The sequence below is a fragment of the Notamacropus eugenii genome, chromosome 6 (genome assembly GCF_028372415.1).
Source record: "Notamacropus eugenii isolate mMacEug1 chromosome 6, mMacEug1.pri_v2, whole genome shotgun sequence".
In the NCBI taxonomy this organism is placed as follows: Eukaryota; Metazoa; Chordata; class Mammalia; order Diprotodontia; family Macropodidae; genus Notamacropus; species Notamacropus eugenii.
The window spans coordinates 104,967,979-104,992,809 of record NC_092877.1 but is presented as its reverse complement, the minus strand read 5'-3'; the positions used below and the strand labels follow the sequence as shown (position 1 = coordinate 104,992,809).

Genomic DNA, 24,831 nt, shown 5'->3' with positions numbered 1-24,831 from the left:
CTAGGCCCATGGTTCTCCTTCAGCAAGATGGCAGATGCTGTCACAAACAGGACTAAATCCAACATTGATTAGATTTGACTGGTTTTTAAAATGAACCTCATAGTTTAAACCAGGTGATGACATTGTCTCCCCAAACATACCAGCAGTATTTATATTGTGAGAAAGGGCAAGAAAGCTGTAGAGAACAGAATACTTGACCAAAATGGCATCCCATTAATCTCATTAACGTTCAACCCAGGAGCAGTCTGCCCACCCAGAATGCAACCCCTGTACCAAGGAAGGAAAAACTGGCTACTGAAAATCAGCTCTTGGGATTGCAATTAACCAAATCCTTTGTCAACAAAGGTCACAGCAGGAAGACAGGGAATGAGCATGAAAGGAAACCCACAAGATATTTGAATCTAATTGGCAGAGTTAGGCTTGCCTGCTGACCATTTCAAACACATAAAACCACCAGGATGAAAAGTGATTCCGATAACCCCGATCCAATCGCCTTTTATTTTCAAACCCATCCTTCCTTAGGGAAAAGAAACTTATAGAACTTAGTTCTGAAATAAATCAAAAAATATTTTTCTTCCTCCTATCCCCCATTCGGGAATTGTGTCTGACATAATTTCACTGACATATTTTCAAATTTATAATTTGCTCTTTTTGAAACTATAGGTTGATGGATTAAAATAACTATTTTCAAAGTTCAAAATGCAGTTTCTTCTCTCAAAGTGGTGAGCTCTCTCCTTGTCTCATACACTTTAGCTGTCAAGTTACTTAACCTTTGGGGGCCCCAGGCTACCCTCTAAGAGAATAACAGAGAAGTTGTTGTTCTAAGAAGTGGAGGCGATTTCCACACTAGAAGTACTATACATCAGTGAAATGACAAATTTAAAACTCCCCATTACCCCCTCCCCCAAAAAAACAAACCCCAAAACTATGTTCAAAAGCATGGCGCTAGACATTGAAGACGGGATCAAGATGAATAACTTTGTCTCTGTCCTCAAGGGACTTATAATTTCATTGGAGGAGATGTAATATATAAATAACTCCAATATAAATTAGAATATAATAGATAAATGCTCAACAGAAATACAAGCAGCCTAGCAGTGCTCGAGAGGGGAAGATTACTTACATCTGGAGGGATGGGGAAAATTTCATGGAAGGGGATCCATCGAAACAGAATTTTAATAGGATTGAGATTGGGATGAAAGGACACATTTCGAACATAAGGTAAGAAAAGACTTGAAGCTGAGAAGAGTTGGCCATTTCTGCTTGGATCTGGAAAGAAACAGTATAAGGAAGGTCTGGAAAAATAGGCCAGAGGTTTCAAGAGCCAGTTGTTAAATTTTCAATGTGGGCATTTATACCTTGGAAATAGACAAATGCTACACATCAGGGCTTCATTTATCATTTTATTTATTTTCTAGACTTAAGAATGTGATGGAGAAAATTTTAATAATGCGGATTAAACATAAAAGTATGCCTAACTTACTTTTTTTTTTTTGAGAGCTTTTGTTAAACATTTACCAGCATGCCATTGACCAGAGCTACCCAAACTCAGCCAAACTTAGTTTGACATTTACTTATAAGGTTTCTAGGTAGCCCATTTTGCTCTTCTTACTTGAGATTTCAATGGCCATTCATCTATGTCTTTCCTACATGGGAGATACTGGCAGCAAGATACAAGTCTGTGAAACCTCAAGATGACTTTGTTGCTTGAGTCCAGGAGGGCAAAGAAAATGTCACTGATGAAGCTCTTTGAGTACTCACACTTTTGTAAACTGAACTGGTTGTTGTTGTAAATGAGTTCTCCAGCTGTAGCGCCCTTGGAAGTTCTGCTCTGCTCACCTTACCTGGGTGAGCAGTTGGGTAGAGACTGGATTGGAAAAATCTGTGAAAACCATGTAATTCTTAATGCAATGTTCTAGGGATTTGGGTTACTTACCCCTCTAGAGTCATTGGAGCAATTAAAAAATTTGACCTCATCCAATGCTTTCAATTTAATTTACAATGGAATCTCTTCTGAATTCAATTTACTTTACAATGGAATCTCTTCTCAATAGGCTGTGCTTGCCTGGCTGGCCAGTGGCCAAGAGCCATGCTTTGTTTCTGTATTTCCTGCTTTTTCTGGGCTTCACACCCCCAATCCCTAAACTGCAGGCAAGGTTTGCCGAGTTCCATAGCAAAATAAAAGGAAAAAAACAATTTGAACTCTACACAGCTTTTCTGAATGCAATACGGTAGTCCTGTTTGATCAAATTGATCAGAAGTAGGAGCCAGAGACATAAAAATAATCCACATTGGTATAGTGCTCTAAGATTAAAAAAATTTTTTCTTCATAACAATCCCTTCAGGTAAATAGCACAAGCACTTTTATTCCCATTTCGCAGATATAAACTGAGGCTTAAAAAAATTAAATAACTGGTCTAGGATCACATAGCTATTACATTTCGAGGCCAAAATTTGAACTCGGGGCTTTGGGTTCTAAGTCCTCATCCCAAACCCATCTCTTCCCTCTAACTGCTAGGTGGCATAGCAAATGGAGCTCTAGGCCTGGATTTAGGAAGATCCAAGTTCAAATGAAGACTCAGACGCTTACTAGCTGTGTGACCCTGGGCAAGTCACTTAACCTCTATCTGCCTTAGTTTATTCAACTGTAAAGTAGGAATTCTTATAGCACCTACTTCTCAGGGTTATTGTGGGAATCAGATGACTTAACATTTGTAAAGCTCTTAGCATGGTGCCCGACCCATAGTAGGCACTTCATAAATGCTTCTTTCTTCAGTCCCTCCTTCCCTTCCTTCCTTCTTCCCTCTTTCTTTTCTCCTTTCCTTTCTTTCTTTCCTTCTTCCTTTTATCCATCTTCCCTTCCCAGCAGAATTAGTGTACTCAGACCCAGGAAAAAACCTCAGCATGTTAAAGAGGTATCTGTAGAGGCTTTTCAAATGTGCTTGATGAAAAGAGAATATAAAATGTAAAGAGAAAGGGGGGTGGAGGTAGAGAGAGGGTGTCTTACTTGTTTCTTAGGCTGATTTCTAATTATCTAATTACCCTGCTTATTATTCTGGGGGAAACCTTGGTAAAGATAATCCCAATTCATATAAAGGTTTTGTGGTATTTATTAGAATATCTGTTTCCCTGCATTCCTTGTGGCTTCAGATGTGCCTCAGTGTGACTTTGGACTCAATGGGAACTTGCTACATTTAATTCAAGTCCTCTGGAAATAGCAAATCCTGGACAGAAAGGCCAAAATAGGATTTGTCGAATGAATGGGTGAATGAGAAATTCACATGGGCTGGAATTGTCAGAGAATGCTTCATGGAGCACGTGGTATTGAGACATAAAGAATGATTAACGTGTATAGGTGGAGATTATTTTGGGTGGGGAGAATCGATTGAGGCAGGTATAGAGGTAGGAAAGAATATGCTGCGTGTGTGAGACAGTTTGGAACACGCGCTCCACTATTAAAAGCTTTGTATGGTAGTGACTGAAGAAGCATGGCATCTCTTTTGAATGCGTATTTCATGAACACTTACTGTAGCTCTGGGAACTCATATTATAGTAACTTTTAGGAGGGAGGAGGAGGCATTTGGAGTTAAGTGACTTGCCCAGGGTCATACTAAGTATATAAGATCATATCTGAACTCAGGTCCTCTTGATTCCAGGGCTGGTGTTTTATCTACTGCATCACCTAGCTGTCCCTAGCATAACTTTAAAACAAGTAGCAGAATGTTAGAGGGCAAAACCAAGAGGGAGGTGGAGGAAAGGTTTACAATAATCTAGTCACTAAAACCAGTCATTAGCTCCTATGGAGAAGCTTCTCTGTCCTCTAGGAGAGATATGCTAGAGTGTCATTTTCAACTTTAAGCTTTGGAAGCCAATGTGGTGACTGAGGGCTGGACTTGGAGTCTGGAAGACTGTTCAGGCCCTGCTTCTGATGCTTGCTGTTACCGTATGCCCATGGCTAAGTCCTTTGATGTCCATGTGTCTCAGGCAACACCCAGGACTTTTCTGCAAAATAAATATGCTCCCCCCTGGCAACTAATAACCTCCTTCCCACAAAGATGCTCATTCACTTTTACATAGAAAGTTGGTCATGATAAGTCTTCATTTTGAGAAGATGGAATGCAGTCCCAGGCAGCGAAGAAGTAAGGCAGATTAATATGCTGAAATTTAAGGGAGAGAGAGAGAGTCTTTCTCAGGCATCTTATATCTTGAAGTTGGCCAAAAAAGTCAAGAATGTGAATTTTAGGCACACGGATACACACACACACACACACACACACACACACACACACACACACACTCCTCTCTTCACATAGTAAACATCTTCAACTTCCCAAAAAAATATGATTCATAGCCAAATATGCTTAATGTAATACAGCATTCCTCCAAAAAGTCTTGATACACCCAGCCCACAAGGGGCTTTGAGAGGAATGATAGCTAATAAAATATTTCATTTTCTTTTTGAGATTTATAATAAAATAAATGTTTGGGAGTGTGACAATTTTTTTTTATAATTATTGATGTCTTCATTTTATTTGAATTTCTTCTGTTCTGGATCTGAGATTTATCAGGGAACTCACAGTAAGGGGAGGCCCTCCTCCATTATGGAGATGCAAAGGAGATGAACAATTTTGAACATTTCAAAAGTTTTTAAGTGCATAACACAAAAATTGAGAACGTAATCTGACATTATTGACCTTCTAAATGTTGCAGCATAATAAATGTTAATGAACAATGAGATAATCTTCAAATTTAGAACAAACTGATGGAAAATCCAAATCATCTGCGGCACTAGGATTGTTTGAGTGCTAGGACTCACCATCTCCTTCTCCATCAAAACGTGCCAGTAATAGCTATCCTATGACATCAGAGAGAGTTGGATATAAGAGACACATAGAAGGGACATATACATCTATCTCTTTGAGGAATTAGCCTGGCATTTGGACTGTGCCCAAATCCTCCAACATTCCCCATTAACCACTGTCAATTTAACATCTGGTTTCTGACTTTGGAATTCTCTTCGGCATCACCCTGGGGAGCAGGAATGGTATTTATCAGGCAGTCGTGACTATTAGCTTGGCTCTTCCTAACTAAACAATGAATGTCATCCTTTCAGTCACTGTAGGTCCCTTGGGACTGTCTTAGGGTCTGTTGTATTCTGGCCACTCCCTGCTCTGCTCCAGAGGCAGTTGCACAGCCAGAGGTAGAATTCTGGAAGCATTCTAGTAAAGCATTAGGAATTCCTATGAGCACGTATGGAGGAGAACCTAGAGTAAGGAAATTATTGCCTGAATTAGCTTAAGTTTCTATTGTTTCCAGAGATAACACTTGAGAAAGATAAAAGAATGCCTTGGGAGGATTAACAAGAGAATTGTTTTTGTTTTTTCCTTTTTGGTCCAAATCTGTAGTTTCATCTGTGTGAGGACTCCTCATGTAGAAAACTGCCTTTCCCTCTATTATCTAGGATCTCGAGAGATTTAGGATCCCGAGAGATTAAGTGACATTATCACATGGCTGGTATGTGTCAGTGACAACCCAAGGCTGGCTCTCTATTTAGTATAGTATATTGTTTTTATTTTGGTTTTCAATGAGAAAGGAAATGTGCTCCTAACTGATACAGAATGGCTCATGTATCTGGTGCCTTTTCTTCTTCTTTTAAAGATGGTGGCATTCATACTTCATGGCGTGGAAGGGAAATCCCTCAAGTGTTAGAATGAAATATTCTGTTTCCTTCTACCTTTTCATGCCCCCCCACCCTGCCCCCATCCCACCACTTGAGTACAATTTGCTTCTAAATAAATGGAGTCATCCCTGTCCATGAAGATGGTCAAGTTGTTCAGATGGAAAGATCAGAACCTAAGAGAAAATATGGTGGCAACCTCCTGCTGGTACTTTGCCACTTGGCATCAGCACTCTCCTTCCTCCTAGCTTTCTCTTGCTTCTGAAAAATGTCCCTGTTGATGAGGCTAGGGCATTGGTATATCAGCCTATGTAGATGCAGACATAATTAGAGCAAACCACCCAATAGCAGGGTTTATGGCCTGGCATGATTACTGAATCATGAAGTTTGTATGTCTGTTGGCAGCCAGTAATTTGTCCTTAATGAATAATATCTGTATAAAATAATATGCAGTTATTTACGGCCACCTCTTCTTGCTCAACATTTCTCTTAATTGCGCATGCTTTTCCCGTCACCCATACTATAATCCCTTCAGGGGTAGCCAGTAGCAGTGTTATAACAGAGAGAACTGGGTAGGCCTGGACTCTATGCTCTTTTTGAAACAGTGAGCAAGCCTTGTTTCTCAAAGTCAGAATATTGATCAGCAATAGACTTCTTGGCACTGGTGATGTCTCCAAGTCATAATTCTTTGGGGAAAATAAAAACAAGTCATTTCCTCTGTCTCCTATCTCACTGATCTTAAATTGTCAGGAGGATGGAAAAATGAGAGGGGGAGAAGGAGAAAGAGAGTGCTGCTTTGAATCACAGTCCACAACCAACTGATTTTGAATTGTAGCCTGTGGCTAGAACGTCACATCAGAGCAGTCACAGTATTTCAGTGATGTCAGGATGCAGTCCATTGGGGTAGCACCTCATGACCTTTGGCTACCACTGTCGTGGGCATTCTGCCTTTGCAAGGTTAGCTCCAGAGGCAGGAAGGAGGAATTTAAAGAGTGAGGGAGACCTAGGAACATCTCTCCTCACCTTCCATCTTCCAACTCATACACTGCAGAGGGAGTAAAACATTTCTCATGCCTGCATAGCATTTCATAATATATCTCACAAATGTCAACTTTTATGCTAAAGCAAATTGATGGTGTTTGCTTAGATTGGTATGTGGTCAGCGGCATGGGCCCCTTTGTGTTTCCCTCTAGAATTTCACACAAGGGCAATAGATGTGTCCCTCATTTCAGCACATACAATCTTATTATAGGGTAGAAATGAGTGAGACTCGGTTTGAATTTTAATGTCACCTTCCTGTTTTGCTTTGTGTTGTTTTGGATTTCATCAGGAAGTTAAACAGGAGGAGCGGATAAAGCTGAGGACACTTTTGCCCATGTGGATAAGTACTTTGGTGATGCAGAAATGGCAGTAGTAAGGAGAGGACCCTACTGGTTTTACTAGTAACAGAAGTAAATAAATTCCCCAGGCTACATTTGGGTTGAACTTCATACTCAGTAGAGGTTGAACAAATTGCCAAAGGGTGGGGCCACTGGCCTGATGACTGTTTGCACTTATGAACTTGTGTGTACTTTATCCATGACCTGTTTAAAATTGTCACTCTACAAAAAATACTAGTGATTTTAATGGTTCTGCTTGGTTTCAAAGGGTATAACTCAGAGCAATGAGTACTTTGTAGGGTAAAAATTAAAAACTAAGGCATAACAAAAAGAAAAATATCCTATTTAGATATATCCAGCAGCAGAATGGGTTTTCTCTGGAGGTCATGATTTGCCCATCAGTAGAGGTTTTCCAAAGGACAGCAAGGTGGTCAGTGAATAGGGTTCTGAGCCTAGAGCTGCTTAGATGAGTTAGCTGATAATCCATTCCCTGGAGAAAGGAATCCTAGGGAAGGAGGAAAGGGGAAGTAATATAAAAACATAACAGCTTACATTCAGACTCTTAAGAAGAGACCATGCTTTAGGATCCTTTTATCATCTCTTCTGCTACCTACTTTCAACCTCTGGGTCTGGGCCGTGTCCCCAAGCTTAGTTGAAAAGTCACTCTTCTAGCTTAGCATGACTAACCTGTACTCAGTGGTGAACTCTAGGGGATAGGTCCTGGTAAAATTTGCTGGTCCCAATTCCTTTTGTTGTCTGGTAGAATACTTCCATTAAGGTTGAATGTCTCCCTTTTCCCAGGTACAATAGAGTTGGACAATTTTCTGGGCTAATTGTTTCAATCACTATCCAGTCCAAGTCTGTGCTGCTGAGATAAAGGTTTAGATCTTAAAGTAGAAAATCTGAAAGTCTTGAGTACCTAAGTGTTTAACTTGATTTTTTTCTCCCCTATATCAGATTCTGGGTTGCAGTGAATGTTGAGAGGGAAGCCTTCTCTTGTTTTCCATCTGGATTAGAATATGGGTGGAAGATCATTTTTTCTCTTTCCAACCAGGGGGAGCAGTAGAGAGGAGGGGAAAAAGTAGCTGTTGGGGCAGAAACAATGTAAACCACAATGTGGGCACTTTTTCATGAGACGTTGTAAAAGAGTAATCATCAGACAGGAAAAGGCAGAACACAAGTGACTCAAAGGGGTTAGTCCTCAGCATAGTTAGGAAGATGGCACTGCCCTTGAACTCAAGTCACTTGGCCCATATGGACTAAATCATTGAGGACCAGAAGAACTGGTGTATATGATTGCTGAACTTCTGCCAGTGATCCTTGAGAGCTTATGGAGACTGGGAGAGATGCTGAGGACTAAAGAAAGCCAGAGCCCTCCTGGTTTTCAGAAGAGAAAGTGGGGAGGCTGGGAGGCGGGACTATAAACTCATGAGGGATAAGGAGAGGGACAGGATTTGTCATTTCATTGGTATAGGGAACTCTTAGGTGAAGAAAGTCCTCCCTACTAGGGCAGGTTGGTACTTTCTCAGCAACATATAATCTTAGAGAGTTGTCTACAGCCTTGAAAGATTAAATGAGTTACAACATATTAAATAGTCAGTCATCAGGCCATCAGCATTTATTAAGATCCTATAGTGTGCCAGGCACTGTTAGGTGCTAGAGATGCATAGAAAGGTAAAAGACAGCTCCCTCTCTCTAGGTGTTACAGTAAAATGAAGGAGGTCTCAAGCCAACAACTATGTATACTCAAACTGTATGCCAGATGAATTGGAAATAATCAGCAGATCCAAGCCACTTTGAATCAGGAGGGGTTGGAACAGGCTTCTTGTAGCACAGGGGATTTTAGTAAGGACCTGAAGGAAGCCAGAGAAGCCAAGAGGCAGAGACAAGGAGGGAGATCATTCCAGGTTTGGGAGACATTCCAAGCTTGGGGGACAAGTAGCAAAAATGCTGAGCCCAAAGCTGGTATGGAACCCCAAGGAGGTCTCTGTCACTGGATCAAAGAGTACATGGTGGGAGGAGTGAAGTAGAAGGCATAAGAAGACTGGAAAAGGAGTGAAATCTAGAAAAATAAGCAGGAATTAGAAAGCAGCAGCATTGTGAGCTGATCCAACCATTCTGGAGAGCAATTTGGAACTATGCCCAAAGGGCTACAAAAATATGCATACCCTTTGACCCAGCAATATCACTTCTAGGACTGTATCCCCAAGAGATCATAAAAATGGGAAAAGGTCCCACATGTACAAAAGTATTTATAGCAGCTCTCTTTGTGATGGCCAAGAACTGGAAACTGAGGGGATGCCCATCAATTGGGGAATGACTGAACAAATTGTGGTGTATGAATGTAATGGAATACTATTGTACTATAAGAAATGATGAACAGGAAGACTTCAGAAAGGCCTGGAAGGATTTATATGAACTGATGCTGAGTGAAAGGAGCAGAACCAGGAGAACTTTGTACACAGCAACAACCACAGTGTATGAGGAATTTTTCTGGTAGACTTAGTACTTCATTGCAGTGCAAGAACTTAAAAAATTCCCAATGGACTCTTGAGGCAAAATGCCTTCCACATCCAAAGAAAGAACTATGGAATTTGATCTCAGGATGAAGCAGACCATTTTCTTTTGTATTATGTTTTGTTTTGTTTTACAGTTTCTTCCATTCATTTTAATTCTTCTATGCAACATGACTAAGGAGAAAATGTATGTGATAGGAATGCATATGTAGAACCTTTATAAAACTGTATGCCATCTCAGGGAGGAAGTGGGAAAGGTGGAGGAGGGAGGGGAAAAAATCTGAGATATATGGAAATGATTGTAGAACACTGAAAACAAATAAAATAATTTAATTTAAAAAAAGGAAAAAGCAGCATTGCTTCATCAGTATCAGGTCATGCTTTATTAATCTAATTTCCTTTTTTGACAGGTTATTAGATTAGGCAGATCAAGGAAATACTCTCTATATACATACATATACAGAAAACAAATATAGGTTTTAATAAAGTATTTGGCAAACTGTCATGCTCTTCTTGCAGAAAAGATAGTGAGATGTGAGCTAGACCATAGGATATTAGGTACATTCAGAACTGACAAAGTTGCTTCTGGCCTCTAACTTAAATGGACTCAAGAAATACTCATTAATGGTTCAGTGTCAGCTTGGTAGGCATTCCCTAGGAATCTGTGCTTAGATCTGTGTTGTTTGTGTGTGTTTGTCCTTCGTTGCAGAAGACCATGCCATCAGAGAAATAGTGACATGACTTGCACTTAATTTTGTTTTGAGTGAGGGAGGGCTGTGCAGGTCACCAGCCTCACTTCTCCTCCAGAGCCATCTGAATCCAGTGACCAGATATTCATCAGGATGACTGGAGATGACCCAGGATGAGGCAATTAGGGTTAAGTGACTTGCCCAAGGTCACACAGCTAGTGAGTGTCAAGTGTCTGAGGTGAGATTTAAACTCAGGTCCTCCTGACTCCTGCACTGGTGCTCTATCCACTACACCACCTAGCTGCCCTTCTGTGTTGTTTGACATTTGAATCAGTGACTTAGATGAATATAAACATGTCATACTTATCAAATTTTCACATTACATAGAGCTAACTTATTGCATGGTACAGTCTGAATTCACCAAGACTTGACAAGGTAAAATATTGGACCAGCAAGAGATTAGAGCCAGCATGCTAGAGTAGAAGTAAATCCAAGCTGTCACTTTACCCCTATAGGCAGCTCGGTGATGCCGTTAGATAGTCAGGCCTGGAGTTGGAAAGACTTATCTTCCTAAGTACAAATCCAGACTCAGTCACTTACTAGCTATATGACCCTGAGTAAGTCATTTAATCTTGTTTGCCTCAGTTTCCTCATCAGGAAAACAGAATGGAGAAGGAAATGGCAAATCACTCCAGTAGTTTTGCCAAGAAGAAGTTGGATGTGACTGAAACAACTGAACAATAACATTTCCCCTTGTGTAATGTTGGGCAAGTCATCTGATCTCTCCTGGCTTTGGTTTCCTCATCTGTAAAATTTAGGTGTTGGAATAAATGAGCTCCAAGGTCCCTTCTAGCTCTGTGATCCTTCATTAGAAAGCTGACGTATTGATTGGCTGACTCAAAATCCAAAAACGTTTCAATAGGTTAGAATGCTGATGATTTAATTAGGGAATAAAATAATGTCTCGTACTTTGCTCAAGAAATTAACTTCCCCACTATGAAATATGAAGAGAACAGTTTGTCTGGAAAAGATATGGGGGTTTTTGATGAACTGTCAATGTAAGTAGAGGAGTGGGATTGGAGGTTGAAAAACTCATGCAAACTTAGGCTGCATTAGAAGAAATGTAGTCTAGGACTAAGGAGATGATAGTCGTATTGGACTGTGCCCTCGTCAGACAACATCTGCAGTATTCAGTTCTGAGTACCATAGAGTAGGAATTCCATTTATATTCTGAAGAGCATCCCAAGAAGGTTGACAAAGGCCAGGATCATGGCTCTGGCCATGGTTACCCTGGAGAAGAGAAGTTTCAAGACCCAACAGCTGTCTTCAAATATTTGAAAGTTTGTCAATGGAAAAAGAATTCTCTTTGGCCCCAGAAGGCTTCAGAACTAGGTGCAATAATGGATATTTTAGAAAGTTCAGAGATTTGGACTTGTCCAAAGGAAAGAACCCCTAACAATTATTTATCCCAATGAGGAGCAAGCTGCAGTGTTAGGTAGAGGGGTTTCCCCATCAATGGAGGTCTTTATGCAAAGGTCATATCACTACTTGCTGGAAGTTTTCTCTAGTAGATTGTTAGGTGTTTGGGTCCATGTTGGGTCACATAGTCTTGATTCCACTTCCGACATTTCATGATACTTTCTAAAACCGTTGGTCCCAAGTTTTGGTTCAAAAGAAAGGTCATCATATTCCTAGAGGACTGAGAGCACTGAACCAGTCAACAAGTATTTATTCAGCCCCTACTATGTGCCAAGCACTGTGCTAGGGATATTAGGATGAAGAACATTTCCTTGGCTAGGCAGCTTTTCTTGTTGTTCATATCAAAATCATTTTGGGTAGGTAATGAATTTAAATCCCTCATCCACAGAGGAAAATATGCTGATGATGAAAGCTCATTTGCTGTGTAACCTAATTAAAAAAACACACAACTGGGCTCTGAGAAGTAAAGGGATCAAAGGGAATGTTCTGAAGTTAGCCAACATGGCCCTGACAGAAGTCTTTCATCCAGCTTTCTTGTGGGTAACACTCACATAACTTATATGGAGCAGCTTTTCAGGGACACAGAGTCATAGAATTTAGAGCTAAAAGGGACTGTAGAGAATAGGTAGTTTGACCCTCTCATTTTGTAAATGAAGATCCCAAGGCCCAGATGTGACTAAGATTACTTAGGGAGGGATAGCCACAGGACCTGAGATTTCATCAGTATATGGAACTCCCAAAACTACGTTTACTAATGTAGGTTGGTGCCTTCTCTGCAATTTAGCATCTTAGTTGTCTACCATTTTGAAAGATTAAGTGAGTTTGCCCAAGGTCCCACAGCCATTATGTGTCAGGGGCAAGATTTGGACCCAGCATTTTTGGCTTTGAAACCCACTCTCCAAATCCAGTACTCTCTAATAGTGCTATACCTTGTGAATCTGCTTGTTGAACTAGGGTTGATATAGATCCAAGGTACAGCTGGCTGAACTCTTAGAAGGAAGCCCCATCAGACCTCATCCGAATTATGCCTGGGCTCAACATCTGCTGTCAGCCTCCAAGTCTCATTAGCAATAAGCTCACTCGGTTTTGCTTTGGAATGTTTTTTTCTTCTCCTCTCTAAAAGTGACCACTAACCCGTGACCTCTTTGTAGCTTATTATTCTTGTTCTAATGAGTTATTTGTCATTGCTCACTTTGTGAAGAAGGAACAGGCCCCCTCACTCCAGTATTGCCAGGAAAGACAATTTTCAGAGTTGGTGTATTTTATAGCCTTGCCCTAGAAGAGGGGCAAGCCATTTTCCTTCCAGTTAGCCACAACCCTCAAGTACTTACATGTCCAGAATGCCTAAGCTTGGAAATAGATACACAGTTAATTTACATCCCAAATCACAGTCAGTACACATATACGTGCAGAGGTACACACATGCACACATGTATATATGTGTGTATATATGTGTGTACATATTTGTGTATACCCACACACACATATATATATGTCTGTGTGTGCATATCACATCACTAATAAGTGTCTTAGGCCAGATTTGAACTCAGGTCCTCCTGATTCCCAGGGACACTGCTCTAGCCACTGTACCACCTAGCTGCCTCTATATGTTTTTACATTGACCAAAACATTGATTCAAAAGATCTCCAATCCTCCCAACCCTGCCCCCACCCCCTTCTTTTTTTGCCACTGGACTTATCCATTAGTCACAGAGTACTCACACAGAGTTCCTCCATAGATGACTCTGTCTCAGATTCAAGCTAAGCTTAATGGATGTGGAAACCCAAAAACACTGTGCAAGCATGAGCCCCCTCCTCTGCTAAAGGTTCACTGAATCAGGGTTCTTCAGTTCCCATCTCTGTTCTCCCACCACAGCCACTCAAAATAAGGTATGTATTAAGATCAGGAGGAGATTTCAGCCAATTTAACATGTATTGGTCAGGTGTCTATTTATGGGCAAAGCATGGAGCTAGGTGCTTGGGGGTCCAAAGATGAATAATATGGCATGATCTGAGTCATCGAGGGATTTTCAGTCTGAATAGGAGGGGATATTAGATGCATGAACCAACATTCTGATATCATAAGGGCCCAAGAGAGGTCTCAATAAAGGGAGATGGGCATGGAAAGGTTGCTCCTAGTATATTGGAGGGTCTGGGAAGGCTTTGTGAGGAAGGATGCCCCCAAGGATGCCTTTAAGGACAGGAAGGATTTAACCATGTGAAGGGGATGGTTTTTCCAGGGGTTCTGTACATTTCCTTGCAGGGTTAGAATAGATCACATTGGCAACAAGAGGTTTTCCCACCCCTTTGGATTCTTTCTACTATTTCTTAGCAGGAGGAAGAAGTCCTTTTCCAGCTTGATATTAAAATAGTCTGGTTACCATGCTTGAAGAGGTGGTTTATGTAGACCTCTTTCTTCTATAAAGCACCCATTGGGGAGGGTGCTGGCCATGGAGTCAGGGGATTTGGCCCACAGGAGATGCTCAATAAATGCGAGTTGCCTGCCTGACTTGGTTCTGTGTTGTGAAGCAATAAAGAGCATTGGATTTTGAAGGGAAATGATCTGATTCCAAATCTCAGTTGTCACCATTAATTTAGGCCTTCTGCTAATCACTGAGGAAACAAAGAAAGCCAAAAGACATTTCCTGCCCTCCAGGAGCTCACAATTTATTTTACTTACTCCCTATATGACCTTTGGCAAGTTATCCCATCTGTGCCTCAGTTTCCCCATCTGTAAAAGGAGGGGATTGGATCTGATGGCTTCTAAGGTCCCTTCTAGCTCTACATGTGTGATCATATGAATTCCATCTCTGGCACATTCTAGCTGTGTGACTCATGGGCAGATCACTTAACCTTCGTGATCCTCAGTTTCATCTTTAAAGTATGCATAGTAATATCCATAGTGCTTATGTCACTGGGCTGTTATGAGGATCCCTTGAGGGAATGTATGTGAAGAGCTTTGTAAATCTGTATATAAAAGTCAGCGGCTACTACTATAATTACTGATGTCAACATTATCTTGCTGAAAAATAACTTCCATCATGTCACTAACTCCTTTAGTCAAAATCCTTTAGCATCAGATAGTAGATGGAGGTGTGTAGGCAGGTAGTAGTAGTATCCTAAGTGGGGAGCCTTAAGGGCAGGTAGTACAGTTCAGCTTCAGAAGCTGGGGTTCAGGAGTTGTCTCTAGTCTCCAGGAAGCCTAGAGGGAGCAAAGACAGTCCAGGGTAGCAGATAGGTAACTGAGGCAGGGAACTTCCATGTTTTCCCTTCTGTTATTGCCTCTGCAAATTACTGGATGCTCTACTGCTTTTCTCTTTTTATATGTTAAACCTGCTCTGTCTGATCTGGAAAGTTTCTTTGCCTCCCCCTCCATTTTTCAAGTTTAAAATCAATCCCTTTCTGGAGACAGTAGAGCCTGTTTTCTGAAGGGCCTGGAACCCCAGGGATTTGACAGGGATTTCTGTAGTAGTATATCCTTAGCATTCACACTTTCAAAGCCTGGATCCTTTTAACTCCTGCAACACCAGGAGACACTGCCTCGCTCTGTCCTTTGATCACAATGCTTTACTTCCCCCCAACAAGTCAGGACTTGGAGACTTCTGCCAGCCATCTGTCCAAATGGAGAAGTCATTCCCTGGCTCCAGCAGAGTGCACTGTCATGAGCAGTGATGCCCTGAGAAAAGAAGGAATATTTCCAGACCAACTGAATAGTTTAGGAACTTCCCAACCCCTGACACATGCATCACAAACCCAATGCTATTGGCCTTGTCAGGAAAGTGTTCTGTTCATAGATCTGTGTGGTTTTCTGGCTCCCCAAACTCTTATCTCGTTTTATTTTTCCCACCACACTATGTTTCTTTCATATCAACTGTTTTGTTATTTTCAAGCTAACAAGCAAATAAGTCCAATAGAAGCTTAATAATTTGCCCTAATGGGGAGAAAGTTGGACTGAGTTAGTGAAAAGTCTCAAGTAATTTTTTACAAAATGAAATACAGTTTTATTCTTTTAAAATCACCGTGATCCTTCAAATTCCACAAGCAAAGTGCTGATTACTATAATCAGGTTGGGGACATGTTATGAAACAAAGCTTTATAATTAGTGTGTAGATTATCAACAAAAGAGTGCAGCTAAAGTTTATTCTTTGAATCCCCAATGAACTCAATGCGTGTTGAGGGCAGCATTCATTTACTTTGGAAAACCTGTTCTAAAAATTTATGCAAAGGATAACCTGTCCACTCTACTATTATACAAAGTCTAAATTAGTGAGGGATGGATTCAAGACAGTTTCAAAGAGACAATGAATTTTAATAATAATACCTATTTCTTGAGGGATGGACATTTTGGTATCTTTGTTCAAGTCTGGGCCACAGTAGAGGGATAAATTAACAGTGACAACTTTGAGGAATGAAAAGACTGTATATGGCTGCTCATTCTCTCTCCTTATCTCTCCTCATGAGGGTGAATCACTTCACTGCCTCTAGACATTCTTCCTCTTGTGTTAAAATAAGGGTTGGACAAAATGATCTACTCACTTGAGGACCTAGAGGGCTGCATGTGGCCTCCAGGCCCCAGGTTCCCCATCCCCACCTAGAAGGTTCCATTCAGCTCTAACCTTCTGTTGTTTACAAGGTTAAGTGGTTTCTGCTGCCTCCTCCTTCCATCCCCACCATTCAACTGTTTACAAGCAAAAGTCAAGGACTTGTTCATCTTTTTTTATTTTTAAAACACAGTGCCACCTGGAGTAGTAGCACGAAATACTTCTTGAATTGATTTACTATTAACTTTCTTTCACACTTAATAAGAGCTAGCATTGATATAGCACTTGAAGGTTTGCAAAGTGATTTATACTTATTTTATCCTCCCCACAACCCTGGGAAGTAGGTGCTATTATATCCCCATTTTAGAAGTTAGGAAACTGAGGCAGACTAAGGTGAAGTGACATGGTCAAGGTCAAACTAGTAAGGTCTTTGAATTCAAGTCTTCCTGATTGTAGGTCTATAGTACCACCTAGCTGCCACACTTAAGCTGTTAGGCACAAGAGGAAAATTAAGCATAGGGGCTATTTCAGGATTGTAGAATTTAGAACTTGAAGGGACCTTTGAGGTTATTGAATTTAACACTCTCGTTTCAAAAATGAGGAGATTGAGGCCTCTAGTGGTCAAGTGACTTGTCCAAGGTACTAAGGAAGGAAATAAGCCTTTGTATGGTGCCTTCCATGGGCCAGCAGTTTACAGTATCATCTCATTTGATCTTCACAGTAACCCTGAGAGGTTGGTGCTACCATAATCCTGATTTTGCAGTTGAGGGAACAGATATTAAGTGACTTGCCCAGAGTTCCACAGTTGGTCAGTATCTGAGGCTAATTCAGCCCTAACGCTCTATCCAGTGCACCAAGCTGCTCTAAGTGTTAGACTTGGGATTTAAACCCAACTCTCTTCAATCCCAATATAGTGTTCTTTCTTTTCCATCAGGCTGTCTCATCAGTTACAAGAATATTTTTGAATTTTTCTGAATTGTAGAAGATCCAATGAAATTCAAGTCCATTAAACATTAACCAACTGAGACCCAGATAATATTTATGTTGCTAACTTCACAAGCTCTTGACCTCTTGACCTTGTCTCCATAGTATTTCTAAGAATTAAAGGACCCTAACTTGTTGTTGGTCTAAAGTCCTATGCCTAATAGCTTAATTTTAGACTTAACCTCAGATGTTCCCCTACTAGTAATCTATAATTGAATAGATCTGGTATTAAACTTACAAACCTTTTGACTATAGGAAATTGCCACCAAGAGTAGGGACATTGCAGGGATACAATATCTCCCCAACTTCATGTCAGTTCCAGGCAGGATTAGATTATCCACTTTTATTCAGTCAGGCTTAAAGTCTAGGAAATTCAGTCAAGAGAATCCTACCTCAGCCCAGGCTGAACAGCCGCTCTCCCACCCTTCCCATGAGATCACCTTTTGCAGTTCATAACCAGGTTTCAAATATGATTATAATTTTCACTTTGGCTAAGGAACATCTTTTGAGGCAAGTCTTAAGTAGGCTTATGTGCCTTTCTATACATGTTCTAGTTCCTGATTAAATAGCGATCATAAAATCAAATTTACCATAAAACTTTAACTTTTCTGTCAATGCCAAATTTTACCCAAGGTTACCTTCCTCTAGGAAATTTAGACTAAAATTCTTTTCCTCAAACTAAAGATGTCATTGATTTATTCTCAGTAATTAATTTAGTCAATTGTTTCAATACTAATTGCTTTTACCTCACTTTGTAACATGTCCAATTTTTCTCCCCATCACTCCCCTCCCCCTGCTTCCTAATACCTTGCATTCTGATTACTCCTTCCCTCAATGTACCCTCCCTTCTATTACACCCCACCCTTCCCTTATCCCCATCATCTCTCTTTTCTAGTAGGGCAAGATAAATTTCTATACCCCATTCCCTGTATTTCTTATTTCCTGATTATATGTAATAAGAATTCTCAACATTCATTGCTAATACTTTGAATTCCAACTTCTCTCCCTTCCCCCTCCCTCCCCAACGCCACTGAGAAGGCAAGCAATTCAATACAAACTAAATATGTGTCATTTTGCAAAAGACTTCCATAATAATCATGTTGTGTAATACTAATTATATTGCCCTCTGTCCTACTCTATCCTCCCTTATTTTTCCCCCAACAATTGACCTTGTCCCTTCTCAAAAGTGTTTATTACTAGTAACTCCCTTCTCCCATTTGCCCTCCCTTCTATTACTCCCCTCACCCCACTTATCACCTTCTCCCCTACTTTTCTGTGGTGTGATATAAATTTTCATATCAAATTTAGTGAGCATGTTATTCCCTCCTTCAGGCTCATGTGGAGAGAGTAGCTCCATTTTTCCTTTCTCCCTTTTCTTCTCCATTGAACAAGATGTTTCTTATCTCTTTTATGAGTTATAGCCTCCCCTGATCCATTTCTCCCTTTCTCTTCCCGGTATTTTCCTCCCTCACCCCTTAATTTTTATTTTATTTTATTTGTGTGTGTGTATGTACAATCTCTCCATCTACCCAAATACTGAGAAAAGATTCAAGAGTTAAAAACATTTTCTTTCCATTTACTAATGTAAACAGTTCAGGTTTAGAGAGTCTTTTATGATTTTTCTTTCCTGTTTACCTTTTCATGCTTCTCTTGATTCTTGTCTTGGGAAGTCAAATTTTCTGTACAGATCTGGTCTTTTCCTCAATATGAATGATTGAAAGTCCTCTATATCATTGCATGACCATTTATTCCTTTGAAGTATTATACTCAGATTTGCTGGACAGGTGATTCTTGGTTTCAATCCCAGTTCCTTTGACCTCTGAAATATCCCATTCCAAGCCCTTCGAAGCTGCCAGATCCTGTGTTATCCTGATTGCATTTTCCACAATACTCAAATTGTTTCTTTCTAGCTGCTTGCAATATTTTCTCCTTGATCTGGGAACTCTGAAATTTGGCCACAATATTCCTAGGAGTTTCTCTGTTCAGGTCTCTTTCAGGAGGTGATTGGTGGATTCTTTCAATATTTATTTTGCCCTCTGGTTCTAGAACATCAGGGCAGTTTTCCTTGATAATTTCATGGAAGATAATGTCTAGGCTCTTTCTTTGGTCATGGCTTTCAGGTAGTCCCATAATTTTTAAATTGTTTCTATTGGATCTGTTTTTCAGGTCAGTTGTTTTTCCAATGAAATGCTTCACGCTATCTTCTATTTTTTCAGACTTTTGGTTCTTTTTTTTAACTGCTTGGTTTATCTCATAGTCATTCATTTTCCTGAACTCAATTCTCTCTTTCAATGAATTATTTTTTTCAGTGAGCTTTTGGACCTTCTCCTCCGTTTGGCTAATTCTGCTTTTTAAAGCCTCCTTCTCCTCGTTGGCTTTTTGGACCTCATTTTCCAGTTGAGTTAGCCTCTTTTTAAAGCTGTTATTTTCCTCAGCATTTTTTTGGTTATTCTTTAGTAAGCTGCTAACTTGTTTTTTAAGGTCTTCTATTGCCTGAGCCCAATTTAAGTTCCCTTTGGAGGCCCTGGAGGCAGAGGCATTGACTTCTTCTGACAGTATGCCTTGTTCTTCCTCACCCAAAAGGATGGGGGGAGATACCTGTTCCCCAAGAAAGTAACCTTCTATGGTCTTATTTTTTTTTGCCTTTTTTGGGCATTTTCCCAGCCAGTTACTTGGTTTCTGACTTTCCTCTCCACAACTACCTTGCTTTCAGTTCCACTAAACCAGCACTGGGCTGAAATTCAGATGAGCTGCTCCACACCCTTAGGGGCTTTAGGCAGGGGCAGGGCCACTATTCAATGTGAGATTAAGATCAGCTGCTCAGGTTGGGACAGGCTGCCACACAGAGCTCAGATCCCTCAAAGGCTTTACAATGAGACCTTCTACAATGGATGTGGGCTGCTGCCTGCTTTGGGAGCCCCATTTGCTGCTGCCTCCACTGCTGCCACCTGAGGAGGCCCGAGTTATAGGGACACCCTGCTCCCTTCTCAGCTAGCTGAAAAGACCCTCTCACTGACCTGTGGCACCTGTGGGTTGAGGGATCTGTGCTGCCGCTGGAGATTCTGTTCCTGAAGCCTGGTTGGATCTGCTCCTCTCCGGGCCGCATGGCCAAGGCTGGGCTGGGCTCTGCTCCATGTTGGGTGTGACAGACCTTTCCCAAAGGTCTTTCAAGTCACTCTGGGCTAGAAATCTCCTCCACTCCATTGTCCTGTGGCTTCTGCTACTCTAGAATTTGTTGAGAGTTCTTCTTTACAGGTATTTTATGGGCTGTAAGGTAAGAGCTAGTATATGTGTGTCTTTCTACTCCTCCGTTTTGGCTCCACCCCGATTCTATAGGATTTTGAGAATAGAATACAGAAATAGTAAGTGTATATTTCCAATTAACCTGAGCCCTTAGAAACTGGTACCAGTAGTAGTAAACAGAGCAAATCCACCAGCCCAGCATTTATGATTAGGAATACCAAAAGATGGGCAGCAACCCAGAGTGACTCTGGGGAAAACTCATCAGACCACATTGGTTTTGTGGTTATTGTGTGATTTGGCATCAGAAGGAGGTTAAATAAGGAATCCCAGGAAGTACCTTGTTTATACTTAGGGCTATGAGGCACAATAGGATATGCCAGAATTAGGAACTTATAGTAACTGGCATGGGAATCAGTTGTGTTCAAGACTTTAATGGTTTAAAAAAAATAAAAAAAGAGATGACCAACTGGCAGCAGTGCAAGATACCTAAACGTGCCACAGCTACAGAAGCCTCATCATAGCCTTGGACATTGATCTGTTTTTGCCAGTTTTAAGCATGGGTTTAAGGGAATGTTTACCACTCCAACTAAGCCTTCTCTTTTCTCTTCTCACCTCAGCTGTAAAGGTGCCTCCCATTATGGACTTACCAAGGACCGCAAGAGGCACTCCCAAGCTGGTTGCCCGGAAGGATGTGCCAGCTTGACATCAGCCACGCTCTCTCCCGATATCTCTGCAGCAGCAACCATTGCCTTGATGACAGATGAGCCGGGCCTGGACAACCCTGCTTATGTCTCTGCCACAGATGACAGCCAGTCAGCAAACAGCCCCGTAGACTCTGGTCGAACCAGCAGAGGTGAGGGGGACATAAAAGAACGGGACTCTGGGAAACAGAGTTCTTGACTTGGCGTTGTCTCCTTTCTAACAGCATCATAAAATTAGAGCTGGAATGTTTGAGAGGCCTCCTAGATCAACCCCCTCAATTTATTTTATTAGTATAAGTATTCTTTTTTTGAAGTTAATTTATTTATTTTTAGTTTTCAACATTCACTTCCATAAGTTTTAAATTTTCTTCCCCTTCCTTCTCTCTCCCTCCCCCAAACTGGCATGCAATCTGATACAGGCTCTACATATATATTCTAATTAAACACATTTTCACATTAGTCATGTTGCATAGAAGAATTATACCAAGTGGGAGAAACCATGAGAAAGAAAAAACAAAACAAAAAAAAAGAAAATAGTCTCCTTCGCTCTGCATTCAGACTCCATAGTTCTTTCTCTGGATGTGCATGGCATTTTGCATCATGAGTCTTTTGGAATTGTTTTAGATCCTTGTATTGCTGAGAAGGGCTGTCTATCAAAATATGTCCTCACACACTGTGGCTGTTAGTGTATAATCTTCTCCTGGTTCTGCTCATCTCATTCAGCATCAGTTCATTTAAGTCTTTCCAGGTTTTCCTGAAGTCTACCTGCTCATCATTTCTTATAGCACAATAGTATTCCATTACATTCATATACCACAATTTATTTACCCATTCCCCAATTGATGGGCATCCCTTGATTTCCAGTTCTTAGCCTCCACAAAAGGAGCTGCTATAAATGTTTTTGTGCATGTGGGTCCCTCATTTTATTGATGAGAAAAGGGAAGGTGAGCAGAGGGATTTGAATTCAGGTCTTCTAACTCCAAATCCAAAGCCATATGAATGCATGTAGAACTGTTAACAGATTAATCGTGGATATAAGAGAAACTTGTGAAGAAGCACAACTTTCTTGAATGGACAAATGGTGAAATTTGTGGAGTGCTCAGAGCACCACTTAGCACTGACAACCTCACTCTTCCCCAGCCTCCATGAGATGCTGAGACAGTGGGGAATCACCACCAGCCCTGAATATGGGACTAGAATAGTGCTATGATCACATTTGGATGTAACTGATGGTTTTTCCAGCTTTCTTGATTCTCTCTTTTCCCTTACCCCAGCCCAGCATTTTGAGCGATCCACCATCAGAAGCAGATCTTTTAAAAAAATAAATAGAGCTCTCAGTGTTCTCCGGAGGACAAAAAGTGGAAGTGCAGTGGCCAACCAAGCTGACCAGCCAAGGGAAAGTCCTGAGAATGCTATCGCCACAGAAGGTAAATATGTTCATCTACGTTCCCAGCTGGATTTGGGTAAGGATTCAGGATAAATTCTGCTTATGTTAATGATAAGAATAATAATTTTATTCAGTCACTTTTCAGTTGTGTCCAAGTCTTAGTGAGTCCACTTGGGTGGACAAAGCTACTGGAGTGGTTTGCCATTTCCTTTTCCAGCTCATTTTACAAATGAGGAAACTGAGGCAAACGGGGTAAGTGATTTGCCCAAGGTCACACCTCTAGTAAGGTTCTGAGGTCAGATTTGAACTCAGGAAGATGAATCTTTCTGACTGCAGGCCTGGCACTCTATCCCCTGTGCCACCTAACTGCCCAAGAATAATAGTAGTAGCTTATAATTCAATTAGCACACCTGTTTGTAAGTGCACAAAGAACTAATATATCTGTTATCTCATTCCTCAAAATCTCCTTTGAAGTAGGAAGAGACAGGAATTATTATATCCATCTTATAGATAAGGAAAAAAAAGGAGAAAAGATGCTGGGACCCCCTCCTCCAGATGTTAGTTTCCTACCCACAAAAGCAAGGTACTGAAGTCACATCCTTTGTGTTTTCCACTGTTTTAAGTTCTCTTGATGTGGAGCATTCCCTTTGGTCAGCTTTCCTCTACCTGGGAGGTTGGTTTCATTCATTGCTACTTAGGCAGTGGGGCTCGATCTGAGGCAGACCAGACATATCCTATCCCAGGCAGGAGACTATTATCTCCAGACCACCATATTACTATAATTGCCAAGGATGGATGAACTGTCCAATAACAAAGACACACAGACTTTTAGAGTGGAAGGAATCTGGGTAGCATCTAGCCCCATTCCACCCTGACTTACCCAATCAATTCTGCTGGAAGGCTTCCTATTAGAGATAATTCTGTCTAGCAGCTACAGAATAATCAGCATCTATTCTGGGCCCATCATCCAACAGAATCAAGACCAGAGTGGGTAACAAGGCAGGAGACACTTTTCCACATAGAAAGAAGTGAAAAATAGAGGGCAGAATTAGGAAAAATTAATCTCTTCTCTTCCCTAACCCCAAGCCTTCTCAATCAGATGCCTCCCAATTGTTCTTGTCACTTAGCCAGAGAAGTCTGTTTTGGGTTTATTTCCTAAGGGATACATACATTGAGGCAGTGTGGTAGATAGTATCTAGAGAACTGGCCTGGGAGTCAGGGAGACCCAGGTTTAAATTCTGCCTCTGACATTTACTGGTTGTATGACCCTGAGCAAGAGAGGAGTCAGTGACCAGATGAAGCCATATTCAAATGCAATTCCATTCAATTGGGCTAGACTTTGGGAGTACGAAGACAAAAGAATTATGCATGTTTAATCTAGAGAGGAGAAGAACTAGAACCACGTTCAAGCGTTTGGCATCACTATGTGATAGAAGGATTGTGGTGCTTGGTCCCAAAGGACAGACCTAGAAGCAATGGAGACAAGTTGATCAGAGGAAGACTTAATGGCACAAACTGAATGTGAAGTTAAATAAAAGCCAGGGCTTAAGGATTTAGAGCTGGAAACAACAGAGATAATCTAGTTTTACCCTTGAATTTCCTAAGGGGAAAGTAACTGGACTCCACCCTAGATCTTCTAATTCAAAGTCCAATGGTCTTCTTTTACAATTAGGGAGGCAACCAAAGGACACCGGGAGGGGGAAATAGTCTTGAGCAGTTAAACTTTGCTTATTCAAACTGACAAATAGAAGATTTCTGAAACCAGTTTTATAACGACAACAAAAAGTGGGAGGGGATAGAATAATCAAATACATTGCTTTTCAGCTTCAAAGTGATTTAAAGATTTAAGTTTAAATTGCCTAAGTTTTGCACCAATTAAAGAAACTGAGGAACAGAGAAGTTAAGTCACCATCTCATGTTTTACAACACTGGTTAGTTAAATTGGATCAGAGACTCAGTTTGGAGTCCAGATTTTTTGCGACCCAGTCTTCTGTGAGACACTGAATGGCAAATGGCTGCTAACTTTAAGGAACCTTAGCTCTTCTCTGTATTTTCCCAAGAGAGCAGCCCACTTGTTATCCTATTAGAGAAAATGGATTTAGGTCATGAGTTTTGGAAATAGTGACAGACAGAGGAGTGGGTTACAAAAATCCTAGACCCATTGTTGTGACCTTTCCAATTGATATAATTAGTCAAGCCTCCCAGGGCAAAGGCAGCCATACTCTGGGAGTGAGAA

The 24,831-nt window shown here is 40.9% G+C and overlaps 1 protein-coding gene across 3 annotated transcripts in view; it reads left to right on the top strand.

Moving 5' to 3' along the window:
* Window positions 1-24,831, top strand: part of LNX1 (ligand of numb-protein X 1) — a 152,544-nt gene that overhangs the window by 85,052 nt on the left and 42,661 nt on the right. For all 3 annotated transcript variants that reach the window (XM_072620774.1, XM_072620775.1, XM_072620776.1), the window contains 2 exons: window positions 21,125-21,360; window positions 22,483-22,635. In XM_072620774.1, the coding sequence (XP_072476875.1) occupies window positions 21,125-21,360; window positions 22,483-22,635 (389 nt within the window). The remainder of the gene's footprint in view (window positions 1-21,124; window positions 21,361-22,482; window positions 22,636-24,831) is intronic.